The sequence below is a fragment of the Zalophus californianus genome, chromosome 10 (assembly GCF_009762305.2).
Source record: "Zalophus californianus isolate mZalCal1 chromosome 10, mZalCal1.pri.v2, whole genome shotgun sequence".
NCBI lineage: Eukaryota > Metazoa > Chordata > Mammalia > Carnivora > Otariidae > Zalophus > Zalophus californianus.
Window position 1 is genome coordinate 51207961 of NC_045604.1, and position 16889 is coordinate 51224849.

At 34.3% G+C, this 16889-nt stretch overlaps 1 protein-coding gene across 5 annotated transcripts in view; it reads left to right on the forward strand.

Moving 5' to 3' along the window:
• COP1 (COP1 E3 ubiquitin ligase) overlaps positions 1-16889 on the forward strand; it is a 246479-nt gene that overhangs the window by 126271 nt on the left and 103319 nt on the right. For all 5 annotated transcript variants that reach the window (XR_003523023.2, XM_027611143.2, XM_027611142.2 and 2 more), the window contains one exon: positions 16491-16634. Coding sequence is in view for 4 of the 5 variants with exons in the window: in XM_027611143.2 (XP_027466944.2) it covers positions 16491-16634 (144 nt within the window). In the remaining variant the exon portion in view is untranslated. The remainder of the gene's footprint in view (positions 1-16490; positions 16635-16889) is intronic.

Sequence of the window (16889 nt, forward strand, 5' to 3'; positions counted from 1 at the left end):
CCCTTCTAAGTTTTTGATTGGGACCCCACACAGAGAGATTAACAAGAAAAAAACAGAAGTTAGTAATATATATGTTTCTTATATACACTGGAGAAACCTAGGAAAAGTGTAACTCAAAGAACTGTCTTAGAACTCTGACTTATGTCAGATCTTTAACAAAGAACAATAAATATGTAGAGAAATGAAAGGATAATGAAAAGCAGTTTTTAGATTTCCAAGAACAGCAAACTATGGGAATGTAAATACACTGGAAGAGACTAATGGAGTGAGGGTTGTCTGCAGATTTCTCTCATGCTATCTCTGGGCTATATCCTGCTTTTAAGTAGTAAAAGGGGGAGAGTAGAGAGTGCTTTTCCTGCATTTGCTGCTTAATTGCTTTTAGCTCAAAATAGTTTTTGTGTCAGAGAGCCATATTTTGGGGTGACGTATTACGGTTTCCTTCAGATAAAAGGCAATCTCTGTGTATTTTTTCACTGGTATGAGTTTAGTAGTACTTCACTTTGCTGCCACGTAGAAATAACCGTGATATCAGTATACATAAAACTGAATCTGGTAAAGGATGTTTTATAATATAAACACTTGGCAGATACCATCAATTGCCCCAGCTGTTGTAAGTTCCCTGTATATTGCCTCCATCAGACATTTTCATACATTTAAAACTTTTTGGGTAAGATAGGATGTTGCTGTAAGAGCTAGTGTCCACATGTATCATTTCAATTTTTTCCCCTTTGAGTTACTTTAGCTACTCTTCACGGCAGAGTTTCATATTATGCTAACACTTCATCTGTACAGAACTTAACCTGGGAATCTCATTTAACTGAAACACAATCAGTAATCAGGGCTTAAATGAAAAATAAAAAGGCTTTAGAACAAAATAAATGCCACTAAATTAATGACTAAAGCTCAAATACTAGCAAATGGCCATTTTCTTGAATTATTTCAGGCCTAGTGAGTTATTTTATATACAGTTCCTGTAATCTTAATTTTAACTGGTTTGTGTGTCTTCAAAGTGTAAAAGGAAGAGAGATTGCAATAGATGGTTAAAAAAGTGATAGCTACTAGCTAGACAAAGGGGAAGAAATGATGAAGCTGCACATTGGAGCTAAAAAGCAGTTTGGATCCATTTAATAATGAGTTCAAGTGGTTTGGCATATCTTAATAGACCCTGAGATCATTGAGATGTAATAGAGTATGGTAACTAATGTTGGCAGGGCTATTCACATTATTATGCTCAGTATGTTCTTATAAAGGTAGTAAAGAATATATTACATTTGACAGATTATACTCATAGGGGATCAAAAGTTGGTTCCAAAATTCAAATTAACATTTATTAGCACTCACTGTTTCTTAGAGCAGTAGACAGGTATGTGCAGAAAATGCTGTTGTATCTATTATTCTTTAGAAATAATTTTAAATATATTAATATCATCATTAGTATAGATGTAATGTGAAAAATATTCCTATTTCTTTATAATTATTTTGAAAGTTTTTGGTACTTGTATGTTTCAAACTTTACATTGGTTTTATTTATATAAAAGGAAACATTGTAAATGAGAAAAATACTGGCTTTTTGCCTAGTACAGAGATTGGCAAACTGTGGTCCATTGGGGTCAGATTTGGCTCATCACTTAATTTTAAGTGACCCATGAGCTAAGAATGATTTTTATCTTTTTAATTGGTTGAAAAAAATCAAAAGAAGAATAATAACAAATGATGTACAGTGGCATGACATAATGTTGACATGAAAATTCTATGAAATTCAAATTTCAGTGTTCATAAATTAAGTTTTATTGGAATACAGTCATACTTATTCCTTTACATATTTTTTGTGGCTGATTTTATACTACAACAGCAGAGTCAAGTAGTTTTGAGAGAACTGCATGGTTCCTCTGGCCCTTTGACAGAACAGATTTGCTGACTCTTGACCTAGTAGATTTGTTTAGGCTCTAAGGATGTATTGCTACACTTGATTAAAGTTCTGTCATGTTTTTGGATATCAGTATATCTTATGAAAGAAAATGGCTTGTGTCAGATTTTCTGATCTTCTTGTGATGACTGGCAGACTGTTTTATAGGCTTCATCATTTCTTAATACAAATAACCTATCACTGGCCTGTCTTATGGTAAGCACTTCATCATTGGTTGAATGATAGCTACAGATTTGTAGTCCTTACCTAGTAATAAACTCTGGATCATTCAGCAGAAAGTTTCTTACTTCTGTTTTTTAAAAAATTATCAAGTAGAGCTGAAAAATGCCTTGAAATATGAGAAAAGCTTGTACTATGATTAGGAGATTTAGCTATATCATACTAATCTTGAAACAGATGCTTTTCTGCCACCAATGATTTTTTTAAAATTTTGGTTCTATTCTCTCTCCTTTTCCCTTTTTCCTCACCCACATTAGGTAGTTTTGTGGATAGCATTAAAGTTATAAAACTGGTTTTTGATCAGTGCTTGAGAGAGATTAATTTGTGGTTACATTATTTATGAATTTGTTTAAATGTAGAATTGCAAATTGTATAGTTTTTAAAATCACCTATATTGAGGTACAGTATACATACAATAAAAGTATAAAGTTTTGGAATTGTATAAACCACAGTCGAAATATAGAACATTTCCAAAAATTTTAATTCCTGTCAGTTTGCAGTTAATTCCATTTCTTCCTCCAAACTCCTGTCCAGGCATTTGCCTTAATTCTTTGCCCTTAACCATTAAAATAGTCTAGTCGTTCTGGAATCTTTTAAAAATGGAGCCATAAAATATGTACTCTTTTGTGTCTAGCTTCTTTAGCTCAGCATGTTTTTGAAATTCATTCATGTTGTTGCCTCTATCAGTAGATACAGTTAATTATTAACAGTTACAAAGTTAATTATTTAGCAATATTCCATTTTATTAATATTCCACAATTTGTTTACCCATTCATGTGTTGATGGACATTTAAGTTGTTTCCAGTTTTTGATTATTATGAATAAAGCTACCATGAATCTTCACACACAAGTCATTTTGGATATTCATATTCATATTTATTTCTCTTGGGTAAATACCTGGGATTGAAATTTCTTGGTTGTATGATTAGTTTGTGCTTAACATTTCAAGAAACTGCTAAACTGTTTTTAAAGTGATTGGGTTATTTTAAAATTCCAGCAATGTAAGAGAGTTCCATTTGTCCCAAATCCTCCATAACTCTTGGCATTGTCCGTCATTTCATTAGTGGGTTTGTAGTAATATTTTCTTTCTGTTTTACTTTGCATTTCCCTTATAACTAATGGTGTTTAATACGCTTATTGGCCATCTGTGTATATTTTGTGAAGCATCTATTCAAATCTATACAAAACTTATATTCTGGATACAAGTTCTTTGTCAGATTTATGTACTGGTAGTATTTTCTCCCAGTCTGTGGCTTGCCCTATTTACTAATAGTATCTTTTAAATGGTATAAGTATTTAATTCTGATGAATTCCAATTCATTAATTTTTTAAATGATTTAATCTCTTTTTTATAGAAATGTTTTGGTGAAAAAATTTCTTCTCTCTTTTCTTATATAGTTTAAATAGTTTTAGCTTATACATTTAAGTCTATAATTCATTCCAAGTTAGTATTTGTTTAGATTATGAAGTAAAGGTTGGGGTTATATACTTGTTCCAAGAAGCATTTGTTTAAAAGGTTAACTTTTTCCATTGACATCTTTGTTTAAAATCAATTGAGCACATATGTATGAATATTTTTTTTTTAATTGAAATGTAGTTGACAGACAAGTTACTTGGTTTCAGGTGTACAACATAATGATTCAACAAGTCTTACATTATGCTATGCTTATCACAAGTGTAGGTACCATCTGTCACCATATAACACTATTGCAGTACTATTGACTATATTCCCTATGCTGTACCATTTATCCCCATAACTGGAAGCCTGTACGTCCGTCTCCCCTTCACCTGTTTTACCCTCTAGCAAGAATCAATTTTTTTTTTTTTAAGATTTTATATATTTATTTGACAGAGAGAGACACAGCGAGAGAGGGAACACAAGCAGGGGGAGTGGGAGAGGGAGAAGCAGGCTTCCCGCAAAGCAGGGAGCCTGATGTAGGGCTCGATCCCAGAACCCTGGGATCATGACCTGAGCCAAAGGCAGACACTTAACGACTGAGCCACCCAGGGGCCCCAAGAATCAGTTTTTGTTCTCTGTATTTTATGAATATGTTTCAACTTTTGCTTGTTTATTTATTCATTTGTTTTATTTTTCAGATTCCACATAGAAATGAAATCACTTGGTATTTTTCTCTGTTCAGTTTACTTAACGTAATTCCATCTAGGACTATCCGTGTTGTTCCGAATAGCAAGATATCATCTTTTTTAAATGGTTGGGAAGTACTCCGTTTGTGGGAGAGGGGGCATGTACACACCTCATCTTCTTCATTTATCGAAAGACACTTAGGTTGCTTCCATATCTTGGCTATTATAAATAATGCTGCAGTTAACATAGGGGTGTGTATACTTTTTTCAATTAGTGTTTTTGTTTGCTTTGGGTAAACACCCAGTAGTGGAATACTATGAATCTACCTCTTGACTCTCTTTTCTGTTGTATTGCTCTGCATGTCTGCTGTTAGGCCAGTACCAAAGTCTCATTATTATTGTCGTTTTATATTAAGCCTTAAAATCAGGTAATGTAAGTCCTCCAAGTTTATTATTCTTTTTTGAAGTTGTATTAGCAGTTCTAAGTCCTTTGCATTTCTGTAAAAAATTTTGAACAAGAGCTCTTTATTTTCTGTGGTGATGGTTTGAAAGGATTTTTCTAGTAAGTCACATTTTCTCATATATTTTTCTTCATCAGTTTTGTCTGCTTGTCCCTATCGGAAATATGAAATAGATTTCTGATTTGTTAAATCTATCTGACTGATATTTTGGGGACGTACTTTTATATATATGTAATGAAATTTCTTTAGACTATATGTTTTCATTCCAGATTAGTCCTCTGCAGCATGGAATAGTTTCTTTATATCATAGTTCTCTTGTTTTCTGATGAAGCCTGGCAGCAGTGACATTAATGATTCAATATTGTGATCTTAATGGATGCTTTGTAAATAGTACTAGAGGATACAGAACTGAAAAAGTAGATGTATTTTCTCTTTTAATTTCAAAAGTAAAGAATTAGAACTTTTGCTTGCATATGGATCTCTTCACTTTTACTAAATAGAAACTCAGAACAAAATGTCATCATAGTTTGGGGACAAAATATATTTTGTTTTTCAACTCTTGTTATTTTCTCTTGTAGGTGTTTTTAATTCAGTCTTTTTATTAATCTTTTACTTCTTTGGAAGTTACCTTCAGTTTGTCAAACTTCTATAATAAAAATCATTTATCATAGGATACAGTTTTATTGTGCATGGAAAAGGTGTTTTAGGACAGAGAGTCTACAACTAAATTAATATAACTAAGTATAAATTATAACTTGCTATATAGACTTAATGGAGAAAAATGTGACAATCAGTATGTTGATATTAAAGGTCTTCAAGATGTATTTTTAATTTGACATTTACAAAAGTGTTCAGAATATAGTTTGTCAGATAAGATATTTGTTCTAGCTATTCAGTGATAGCCACAGGGGATGGAAAAATAAAGTCTTTTTCAAGATAAGGGTCAGTAAAATAAGACCTATGAAGGGGCACCGGATGGCTCAGTCGGTTAAGCGCCCGACTCTTGATCTCAGCTCAGGTCTTGATCTCAGGGTCGTGAGTTCGAGCCCTGAGTTGGGCTCCATGCTGGGCATGGAGCCTACTTTAAAAAAAAACAAACAAAAGCTGTGAGTCAATTCTGAGCCATTGCTTAATTTTGTATAGCCTATAAACTAAGAATAGTTTTTATGTTTTTGAAGTATTGAAAGAAAAATAAAGAATAATTTTTGTGACGTGTAAATAATATGAAATTCTTATTTCAGTGTCCATAAATAAAGTTTATTGGTACATTGACACTACTCTGAAATAAATTTAATAGATATTGCAATTTTTCCTATAGACATAAAAACATTATAATGCCCTAACTCTGAAATAAAGGAGAAATAAAAGGAGAATAATTTAAAATATACATCTTAATATGTAAATTCTTAGATTGACTGCATTAGATACTTGAACCAGCTTACAATGAATAATTTTGGAACATTTGGTGAATATTAGAAATGCAAGACTAGTTTGTCTTTAATGTATAATGGAATTAGTTTCTATGCTCAAATAATAATTACAGGTTTTTCACTTGCAAAAGGAGGAGAGTTATAAAGATCTTTGAAAGTTTAAAATAAATTCTAAGACTATCAGTATAATCAATAGGACTGGAAGAGGGAGGGCAAAAATAACTTTGTCCATTGCTCAGAGACTTGATACATACATTGAATCCTTTATTTCTTTCTATAGCAGTTCATAAAATCATAAACATAGACACTGGACAGAAATACGACAATTCCCATTTATGAGAAAAACACACAGAAAGCAGAAAGAAATCAGATGGTCAAAGGTTTTTTAATTAAAAGTGCATTTAAAACAATATGTATCACAAAATAAAATAACAGATGTAAAAGCCAACAAGTGTAATTGATAAATATGAATAGGATAAACTTCCCATCAAAAGGGAAGTATCTTCACATTAGATCACAATAAATTTCCTAAGTCTTGGATCTGTGAATGTTGAAAATAAGGTTTAATTCAGACTAGAAATCATTAAACCTCAGTCTATATCTTTGTGTTTCTCAGTCTGTCACACATACACACACAACTTCCTAATGATCAGGATTCAGTCCACAATGAAGTTTAAGTAATTATAAATATCTTTATAGATTGGAAAATCCCTCTGCTAACTCTAAGACAAAATAAATACATTAGTTGTGTGAGACTTCAAATGAGATTAGATCTTAGTCCATGACAGATTAAATGCAAAAATTACAGTGAGTATAGCAGCCCTAAATAACATAACTAGCAACTTAGAACACATATACAAACATGTATAAAGAATATGACCTCTTTGAAAATGTCCATTGACTGTCATAAAATGTACAGAATCTAAATCATATGTAACATTTCAAATTACAGAGAATTAAAAATTATCACAAAACAGTAAGAGTAGACATTTATAACAAAATTAGAAAACAGGAAAAACCTATCACATGGAAATTTAAAAGCTATTTTGGCAACTGTAAGGTAAAAGTGGAAATGAAGTCACTTTGGTGAAACTTCTATATATTAGAACCTATAGGACACAGCTAAAAGTGCTCAAAATAAAATTCCTTGTTTTGGGGTGTTTGGGTGGCTCAGTTGGTTAAGCGTCTGCCTTCGGCTCAAGTCATGATCCTGAAGTCCCTGAATCAAGTCCCGTGTTGGGCTCCCTGCTTAGCAGGGAGTCTGCTTCTCCCTCTGACCCTCCCCTCTCTTGTACTTTCTCTCTCTCAAATAAATAAATAAAATCTTTTAAAAAAATTTCTTGTTTTAAATAGTTTAAGTGATGAGGAAGGTATGAAAATAAACACCCGAGTAAGTTAGAAAAAGAAGAAAATAAACTTAAATAAAGTAGAAGAAAATAAGGTATAAATGTGAAAAAAGAATGAATTATTAAAAACAGAATTACTCAGTTATTGAGCTTCTTAAAACAAAAGATGCAAGTACAACTAGGAGAAACTGCAAGTTTGTAGAATAGGATATGAAAGTGAGGAAATAATTTCAGGCACACTGTTAGAAAAAATATAAGAGTAAACTACCTTGCTCATATTTATTGCAAATAAACTTGGGATCTTGGATGAAAGAGATTATTTTCTAGGAAATGTAAATGACTTGAACTGATTCTAGAAGAGACCAAAAAATCTACTCAGGACAACTACAATGGGAAAAATAAGGAAAGTTGTCAAACAGAGAGTAATAAACCTAAGTGGAAATGTGGGGGATCTAAAAGAATTGTAAAATACTGCCGAAGAAACAAAGAAAATTTGAATAAAGACCTAACATAAGCCTAAAGGGAAAGACTAAGCATCAGAAGAATTCACTTTTCCTTTAATTAATGTATAAATTTGACATGATTGTAAAGAAAATACTATCAGGATACATTTTGTTTGTTTTTGGAAATAAGATGGTGCTAAACTAAAGAATTTAGTTGCAAGATATGTAGGCAAATTCTGAAGAAAAAGATTAATGAAAGAGCACTCATTCCTACAAGATGTCACAACATGTTATGATGAATCAGTAATTAAAACTTTGGTGCAAGTAAAGAACGGATAATGTCTACAATCATTTCAAATTCTTTTTTTTAAGATTTTATTTATTTGACAGAAAGGTAGAGAGAGAGAGAGCACAAGTAGGTAGAGCGGCAGGCAGAGGGAGAGGGAGAAGCAGACTTTCCGCCGAGCAGGGAGCGCAATGTGGGGCTGGAGCCCATCGTGGGGCTCGATCCCAGGACCCTGGGATCATGACCCGAGCCGAAGGCAGCTGCTTATCTGACTGAGCCACCTAGGCACCCCTCATTTCAAATTCTTGTAAGAAGTTAGTATATATCCTATACACTGCATTTCTAATAAACAAGAAAAAATTATTCAGTAAATGGGGCAACTAGGTAATGGTCTGGAAAAATAGAAATTTATAACTCTGCTGTTTTATTATTTTTAAAATATTTGAGAGTGAGCACACACAAGTAGGTGGAAGGGCAGAGGGAGAGGAAGAAGCAGACTCCCCGCTGATCAGGGAGCCAGATGTGGGGCCCAATTCCAGGACCCCGAGATCATGACCTGGGCTGAAGGCAGACACTTAATGGGCTGAGCCACCCAGGCACGCCTCTGCTGTCATATTTTAAAATAAATTCCAGATGGAATGACTATCTGAATGGGAAAAAAAATGGAACTTGTTAAGTATTAGAAGAAAATACAGGATAGAAGTTTTAAAAATCTTATAGAAAAAAGGAAAGAGGGAGATAACGCAGGGAGGCAGCTGGTAGAGAGTGGACAGCTGCAGTTTGAAACAGATTAGACGAATGGCCTTAGTGAGAGCTGTCATTTGAGTCAATACCTGAAGAAAGTGAGGGAATATGCCATGCATGTTTGAGAGAAGAGCAATTGTAGGTTCGGGGACTATCAGTTACATTGGCCTCTGAGGTAGGAATAGGTTTGGAATTTCCTAGGTTTGCCACGCCAGTGTAGCTGGAGGAAGAGGGAGCAAGGGTGGAGTGTGAAGGAGGCATACATTTTGTAATCACTTTGTCTTTTTCATGAAGTTGAGTAGGAAGCCTTTAAAAGATTTTGAACCAAAATGGTGATTTGACTTGTTTAAAAATGGACTATAAGGGTCAAGTATGGAAGCAGGGTATCAGTATGGAGCCTATTATAATAATACAGACATGAGATAATGGTAGCTTGAATGAGAGGGGCAGCAGTGAGCTATTGAGAAGTGGTTAGGTTCTGTTACATTTTGAAGGTTGAGCTGAAAGAGTTGCTGTTAAAGTTAATTAATAAGAGGGATGGGTTAGTTAATAAAATGAGGAAGATGTTTGGTGGAGAATTCGGAAACTCATTTTAGCACAGATTAAGATACCCCTTAGATTAAAATTGGAGCTGTCAGATAGGTACGAACCAATAAGAGAGAGGTCTGGTATGTGAGATAAACATTTGATCATCATCAGTGCATAGGTTTAAAGTCACAAGACTAAATGAGATCCCCAGAGAAGTCTACATAGATAAAAAGATGAAGCATGAGGATACGTGTACTGGAGGATACTTGAATGTGGAAGTGGAGGCAGGAGAAGGAAGAAACAGTCTGTACTATGATGGAGCTGCTAGTGAGGTATGAGAAGAATCATCTCTGTTGAGGAGGGAGCTATCCTCTAAGTCAGCTATTGCTGAAATTTAAGTAAGATAAGAATTCAGAGTTGACTATTAGATTTAGCAACCTGAAGGTCAGGGTTAACCTTGATAGAGCATTTCCAGTGTTGAAGATGAAAGCTTGGTTCCATTGGGTTAAAGCAAATGGGAGGAGAAGAATTGAAGCCAGTGAGTACGGACAACTTTTTTGCAACAGTTCTGCTATCAGAAAGGAAAGAAACAGGGTGGTAGCTAAAATGGAATGAGGATTTTAAGAGATACTTTGTTTTGTTTGTGTTTTACTTGAAGAAAACATGTGGAAAGACTTATGGGAAAGATCTAGGAGAATGGAAAAATTAGTAATGGAGAGAGAAGGAGAATTGAGGAAGCAATCCTGGATTAGGCAAGCAAAAATGAGATCTAATGCACAAGTAGATGCATTAGTCAGGTATAGGAGCTTTGATCCTTCCTCAGAGTGACAAGGGAGGTGGCAGAGTATACCAGAATATGTATTCTGGTAAATGGAAAGTGTGGTGGTGGGAGCCTTTGGAAATTATCTTCTTTTTATATTTTTGCTAAACCAGAGAGCAAAATAATCTTCTGAGAGTGATAATGAGGAAGGAAATGGGGGAAATTGGAGAAGAATGAAGAAATTGTGTACCTGTCTTTACCCAAACAGAAGAGTCTGTATACAAGGCAAATTTACCATGAAGCTAGGCAGTGTTAAGGGCGCCACTTGAAGATAGTGATGTTGAATTTAAAATTAAATGTATTAAAATGCATGTGATTTTTGACCGAGCACTTCATATTCTATGTTTAATGATACTCTTACATATGTGGAAGAAAGAGGACACACATAGAAGGATATTTTATTGCAGCATTGTTTAACAGTGAAAGATTAAAAAGTAAATGTTTCTCAGTAAACTGATTAAATAATTCATGATACATCCATATGTTTGAATTCTGTACACCCATTGGGAAAAAATGAGGTAGCCCTAATATGTACTAATATGAAATGATTGTCAAGATACTGTGGAGGGGGGGAAGGTGTAAATCAGTATGTATGATTTCATCTCGTGTTTAATTAAATAAAGGAATACGAATACATAGATGCTTGTTTATGCACAGGGTAATGCTAGTAGGATGCATAAGCTGAAATTATGGGTTGCCTCCAGGGAGGGCGATTGGGTGCTTATTTGGCAAGATTTGGAAGGAAGACTTGTTTTTCTCTCTGCACTTTTTGAACCATTGCCTATATACGTATTTTTTTAGAAAAAGTTTCTTTTTTAAAGGTTTTATTTATTTACTTGAGAGAGAGCACATGAGAGGGAAGAGGGTCAGAGGGAGAAGCAGACTCCCTGCTGAGCAGGGAGCCCGTTGCGGAACTCGATCCCGGGACTCCAGGATCATGACCTGAGCCGAAGGCAGTCGCTTAACCAACTGAGCTACCCAGGCGCCCTAGAAAAAAGTTTAAGAAAAGATTCAGGCCATGTGATGGTGGATCTTCAGTAATAGTTGGAGTACGGATTTTACATCGTGGTAAATGAGCAGAATTATGTGAACAGAGCTGTGTTTTTGCAAATTTACCTTTTTATCAGTCCTTCAAATAGATTAGAAAAGAGGAAAGTCAGGAGTAGCAGACTTGGTAAAGAAGCTGTTGCAATAGCCCAGGTTAGTGTTAATGCATGCCTAATTCATATTTCTGTGAATTTCTCAAATGTTGTGTTCTGGCTTTTCAACATCTTATTTTCCATCCATCAGCTAGGCCATCGTTTGGCAGATAACAGGCATACTGGATATTTGATGGCTGAGAATATTCATGCATCATCCACTTTCTTCCAGTAGGCCTCAGTAATCAGTGACTCTTGAATTTCTGTAGCGTATTCTGTTCTTATCATTTGGCATCTGCTTATATTGTATTATAATCTTTCCCAGTAATTATAAACCCTGTGAGGCTATCTTACTCTTTTTATCTGCCTATGTTTAACTTGTTGTGTAGGATGAATTATTATATTATTACTATCATATATAAAATATAGTATGTATAATTATTCTGTGTTATTGTTTACTTTGCCTTTGTATATGTTCTTTGAAGACCATTCCTTTTATTCTCATTAAAATGGGAATGGCTTTTTTTTTTTTTAAAGATTTATTTATCTGAGGTGGGGGAAGAGGCAGAGGGAGAAGGAGAGAATCCTCAAGTAGACTGCTTGCTGAGCACAGAGCCTGACACAGGGCTGGATCCCAGGATCCTGAGATCATGACCTGAGTTGAAATCAAGAGTCAGACGCTTTTTTTTTTTTTTAAGATTTTATTTATTTATTTCACAGAGAGTGAGAGCAGGAACAGAAGCAGGGGGAGTGGGAGAGGGAGAAGCAGGCTTCTTGGGAGCCCAATGCGGAGCCTCGACATGGGGCTCGATCCCAGGAGCCTGGGATCATGACCTGAGCCGAAGGCAGACACTTAACGACTGAGCGACCCAGGCACCCCAAGAGTCAGATGCTTAACTGACTGAGTCAACCAGGTGCCCCAAAATGGGAGTTTTGCTTAGTGATTGAGAGCATAGACTCTGGAACCAGATTGCTTGAATTTGAATTATCTAGTGAAGTTTGGGCAAATTACTTAACATCATTATAACTTAGTTTCCTTATCTATACAATGGAGATTTGAAGAGTAAATATATTTTATGTGAGTGCTTAACACAATGCTTTATACGTAGTAAGTATTATATATGTTATGGAAGGTTTAGCTATTATTATTGATTGATTCTGGAGAAAGTCAGTTGAATAACATCAATTCATATTTACTTTACCTGTGTTTGATCTGCCTGTTCCTTTTTATTAAAATGTCCAATTTCATTGTTTCCTTGAAATTATAGCAGCCTCTATCTCTTGAGGCACACTATCTTGGTGATGAATTAGACCTCTAACAACTGTGTTCCTTTTACATGTTCTTTTTATAAGTAGGATTCTAGTGTTAAGGGACATGAATCCACTTTGCTAATACTTGTTTTGTAATTGCAAAACCAGTATGACACAGTGGGAGCACTGATTCCCTTATTGGGTTATTGCCATCTTTGCATTGCCTCGGGCCACACGGTACTAGAGGGATAAGTTAATCAGCTGTCCTGTGTGGTCTGTTGCCTTGAGGCTTAATCACTTGACTGATGGCCCTTTTGACAAAGACTATAGCCAGTTTCCTACAGCTGAATTAACCTTTTACAACTGTTTAAATAAATCACCTTTTTTTGCCTTTTTATTTATTTATTTTTATTATGTTCACTTTTTAAAAACAGTTGAAACATTTCAAGTGTGAGAGAAAAATGCAGTTTATTTCCATGTTTTAAAATGAGACCCCATTAAATTATTTTTCAAAGCAAATGTTTGTATATTTTGAAATTTTAAAAAATTATTTGAAACTGAACTTATCATTGAAATAAACTGTCATAAATCACTTGCTTTAAGAATTATTGGTGGGGGGCACTTGGGTGGCTCAGTTGTTAAGTGTCTGCCTTCCGCTCGGGTCGTGATCCCAGGGTCCTGGGATCGAGTCCCATGTCGAGGCTCCGTATTGGGCTTCCTGCTTGGCAGGAAGCCTGCTTCTCCCTCTTCCACTGCCTCTGCTTGTGTTCTTGCTTTCACTATCTCTCTCTCTCTCAAATAAATAAATAAAATCTTAGAAAAAAAAAAAGAATTACTGGTGGGTTCCTGGGTGGCTGAGGTGGTTAAGTGTCTGCCTTTGGCTCAGGTTGTTATCTCCAGGTCCTGGGATCGAGTCCCACGTTGAGGCTCCCTGCACGGCAGGGAGTCTGCTTCTCCCTTCACCCCTTCCCTCTGCTCGTGATCTCTCTCTCAAATAAATAAATAAAATTTGAAAAAAAGAATTACTGGTGATAGTGGATAGCAGAAATGAATTTTCTATAACAAGCAAAACATATTACAAATTTTTTTAAACTTAATTGCACAAGCAGGTATGTTTGAATTTACTTTTCATTTTGCTTTTGTTTCAACTTAACTAGTCGCTGTTGAATTATTTTTGTTTGTGTTATCAGATTCCATAATTAAAGCAGCTAAAATATTGTATTGTGAAATAAGAGGCCATCCATTTTGGGAGTAGCTCTGAAAAACTCTCTATACCTAAAAACTACACTGTTAATTTGAGTTAAATCCTGAGTCTTAGTGATGTGTGGAAGTACTTGGATTTTTTTTTTAAAATGCAGCTGTTTATCTCCCTTTTTACCAAAATTTACTAGAAATTTTATACTTAAACTTTTTGGCTAGTATTTTTATTAGGATTTTACAGTTTTTAAATTATAAAAAAGGTAAATATCCCAAAATATTAAAAAAGAATACTGTATAGATCCTTGATACCCCAATATTTAAGAAGAAAACATAACCAGAACATAATAAAAAATAATGAAGTCAAAAGAAAAAGTTAAGTTTTTAAAAAGTTTTATTTATTTGAGAGAGATAGGGAATGAATGGGAGAGGGAGAGAGAGAGAGTCTCAGGGAGACTCCCCACTGAGTGCAGAGCCTGATGGCGGGGCTTGATCTCATGACTCTGAGATCATGACCAAGAGTCAGATGCTTTAACCAACTGCACCACCCAGGTGCCCCTAAAAAGTTAATTTTTAGTATGAGTTAAGAATGAGCTAATGTAGCTAAATAATAACCTTTGTTGAAAAAAGGGAGCTATCTTGAATAACAGGGTAGCAACAGAAGAAATAATAAACTTATTTACATCATCAAATCAATTCTTTTGACAGTATTTATATGGTAATTTTCTCCCTGCATTGTCTTGGGCTGTTGTTTTAATAAGCTAGTGTTTAAACTTCTTTTTTCTTAAAACCTGAGAGGTTGGAAATGGCCTGTTAACTTTTACTTGTACCACACCAGAATGCTGTCGATTTATTAGCCATGTATGTTTGCAGGTGGAGTAAAAGTATTTAGGGATAATTTAACTAGTTCTTCCTTGAAGTCTCAGCCATGCCCAAACCTCCTAAGTTAAGGATAGGATTTCAGTTCTGATAACTATTCTTTGCCAGACACAGTAATATTTCTCCTTCAGTGGCATTAGGCTATGGGTATAAATTGAATCAGGATAGATAAATAGTTGTGATCAATATAGTTATGCTGCATTAGACCATAGGGCAGATAACAGCTGAGTCAGCAGTTCAGTTATAGTTATTGTACAAATTCATTGCATTGCCACATAGTCCTATTTTATTGGAGGGAGTATTTACTGATTTGTGCTATAGTCAATGACATTTAATGAAATTATTTTAAATGTTATAAAATTAAGGAAGGATTTAAAACTATAATGAAAAGTGACCATCTTAATGTGTTTTTATGCAAAATATTCTTCCTGTGTACCTGTTTCTTTTATTTTTCATCATTAGCTTAGCAAGCTTTTAAATTATTAACTAATAATTAACTGTTCTATAAAAGGATATCACAGGTAACCCAGAAAGAAAAGTAAGCCATGTAGGTATTTATATGCAGTGAGTGGATGCTTGATATATGCAGAGTGCTAACATGTCATCTTAGCCACTTACAAGCTGACTAACTAGGGAAATTGCTTCACCTCCAATCCTCGGTTTTCTCATGTGTAAAATATGGATAAAGATAATATCTATCTCATAGGGTTGTTATGGGAATTAAATGAGTTAATATATGCAGAGATTATGCTTAGTGGTCAGTGAATGTTAGCTGTTATTGTCTAATTAATTATAGATCAGTGAGAATTCTTATGTATTCTCTAGCCTTATGGCTAAGCTTCTAGAAAAGATGCTTAACTCATTGAGAAATAATGTGTGTGATGATTCATTTCACTCTTCCATTAGGTTACTTAAATTTCTTGCTATTATGTAACAACTTTGTTGAGGTTCCAAGTTAAGTTCTATAAATGTGAATAAGGTCTGCTTTGCTTTGAAGTGTCTTATTTTGGAACTTGTATAAGAAGTCAGTAAGAGAGGGGTGAATTCCCTAAGTAACTTTAAAAAAGGGAGATTTTTAGTTTTTCCCTTTTTGTGGCATAAGGAATCTGTATTGGGGGTTCATAAGTCAGATCATCTTTGGGAGGTTAGAAATGTGTTTGGGAAAACATAATGATAAATTAATTATTCCATTTTTGTATGTATTTTATACCTTTGTCATCACCCTTTTTTATTGCTTCAGTAATTCAGTGTACTAATTTATTTATTAAAATAACACTAAGTACTGTGAAATTCTGTCATCCTCACAAAATGGTAAAAGGGAAGTAGAATTTATGAAAAGATTATTTGGTAATTTTCTTTTGACATATTTTTTAATATACCAAACCATTAAATCTTTCCTTGCTACTTTTATAATTTAACATGTTAGCCTTTACAGTTGGGGAGGTTGTAATATGGTTACTAAAGTTGAATGGAAAAATATGTCAAGTTTCGAGGAACAAAATAACTATAAGCAGAATTCTATAGCTGTGTACATTACCACTTGTAATTTGATATGTCTTGATAATGACTTTATCTGGGTACAGAGCCTAGTACAGTTTTAGGGCATTTCAAGTAGATCTCTTATTATAGACAAAATGACTTTAGAAATAGAAAAAACCTCTGAAATGTTGTCACTGTAAATGTCACAGGGATAGTCAAATAGTCTTACTGACCAAATAAACACTTTCTTCCATAGTATTGAATTTGACCGGGATTGTGACTATTTTGCAATTGCTGGGGTTACAAAGAAAATTAAAGTCTATGAATATGGCACAGTCATTCAGGATGCGGTGGATATTCATTACCCTGAAAATGAAATGACCTGCAATTCCAAAATCAGGTACTTAGATTATTTTTTTTGGACATGATACAATGTGTATATAACCTTTAATATCTATGATTCATATGAGTTTGTTATTTTACCATTCTGTGAGACTCCTTACTCATTCATGGTAAACACTAATTGTATACAAAGGATACTTTATAATCTGTCTTATAGATATTCGTTGCTTTTTCCCTGTGGGCGTTAGTAGTCAATGTCTTTCTGTTTGACAAATGAAAGTCTTCTCTTTGTTTCACTTAATCAAATAAAAAT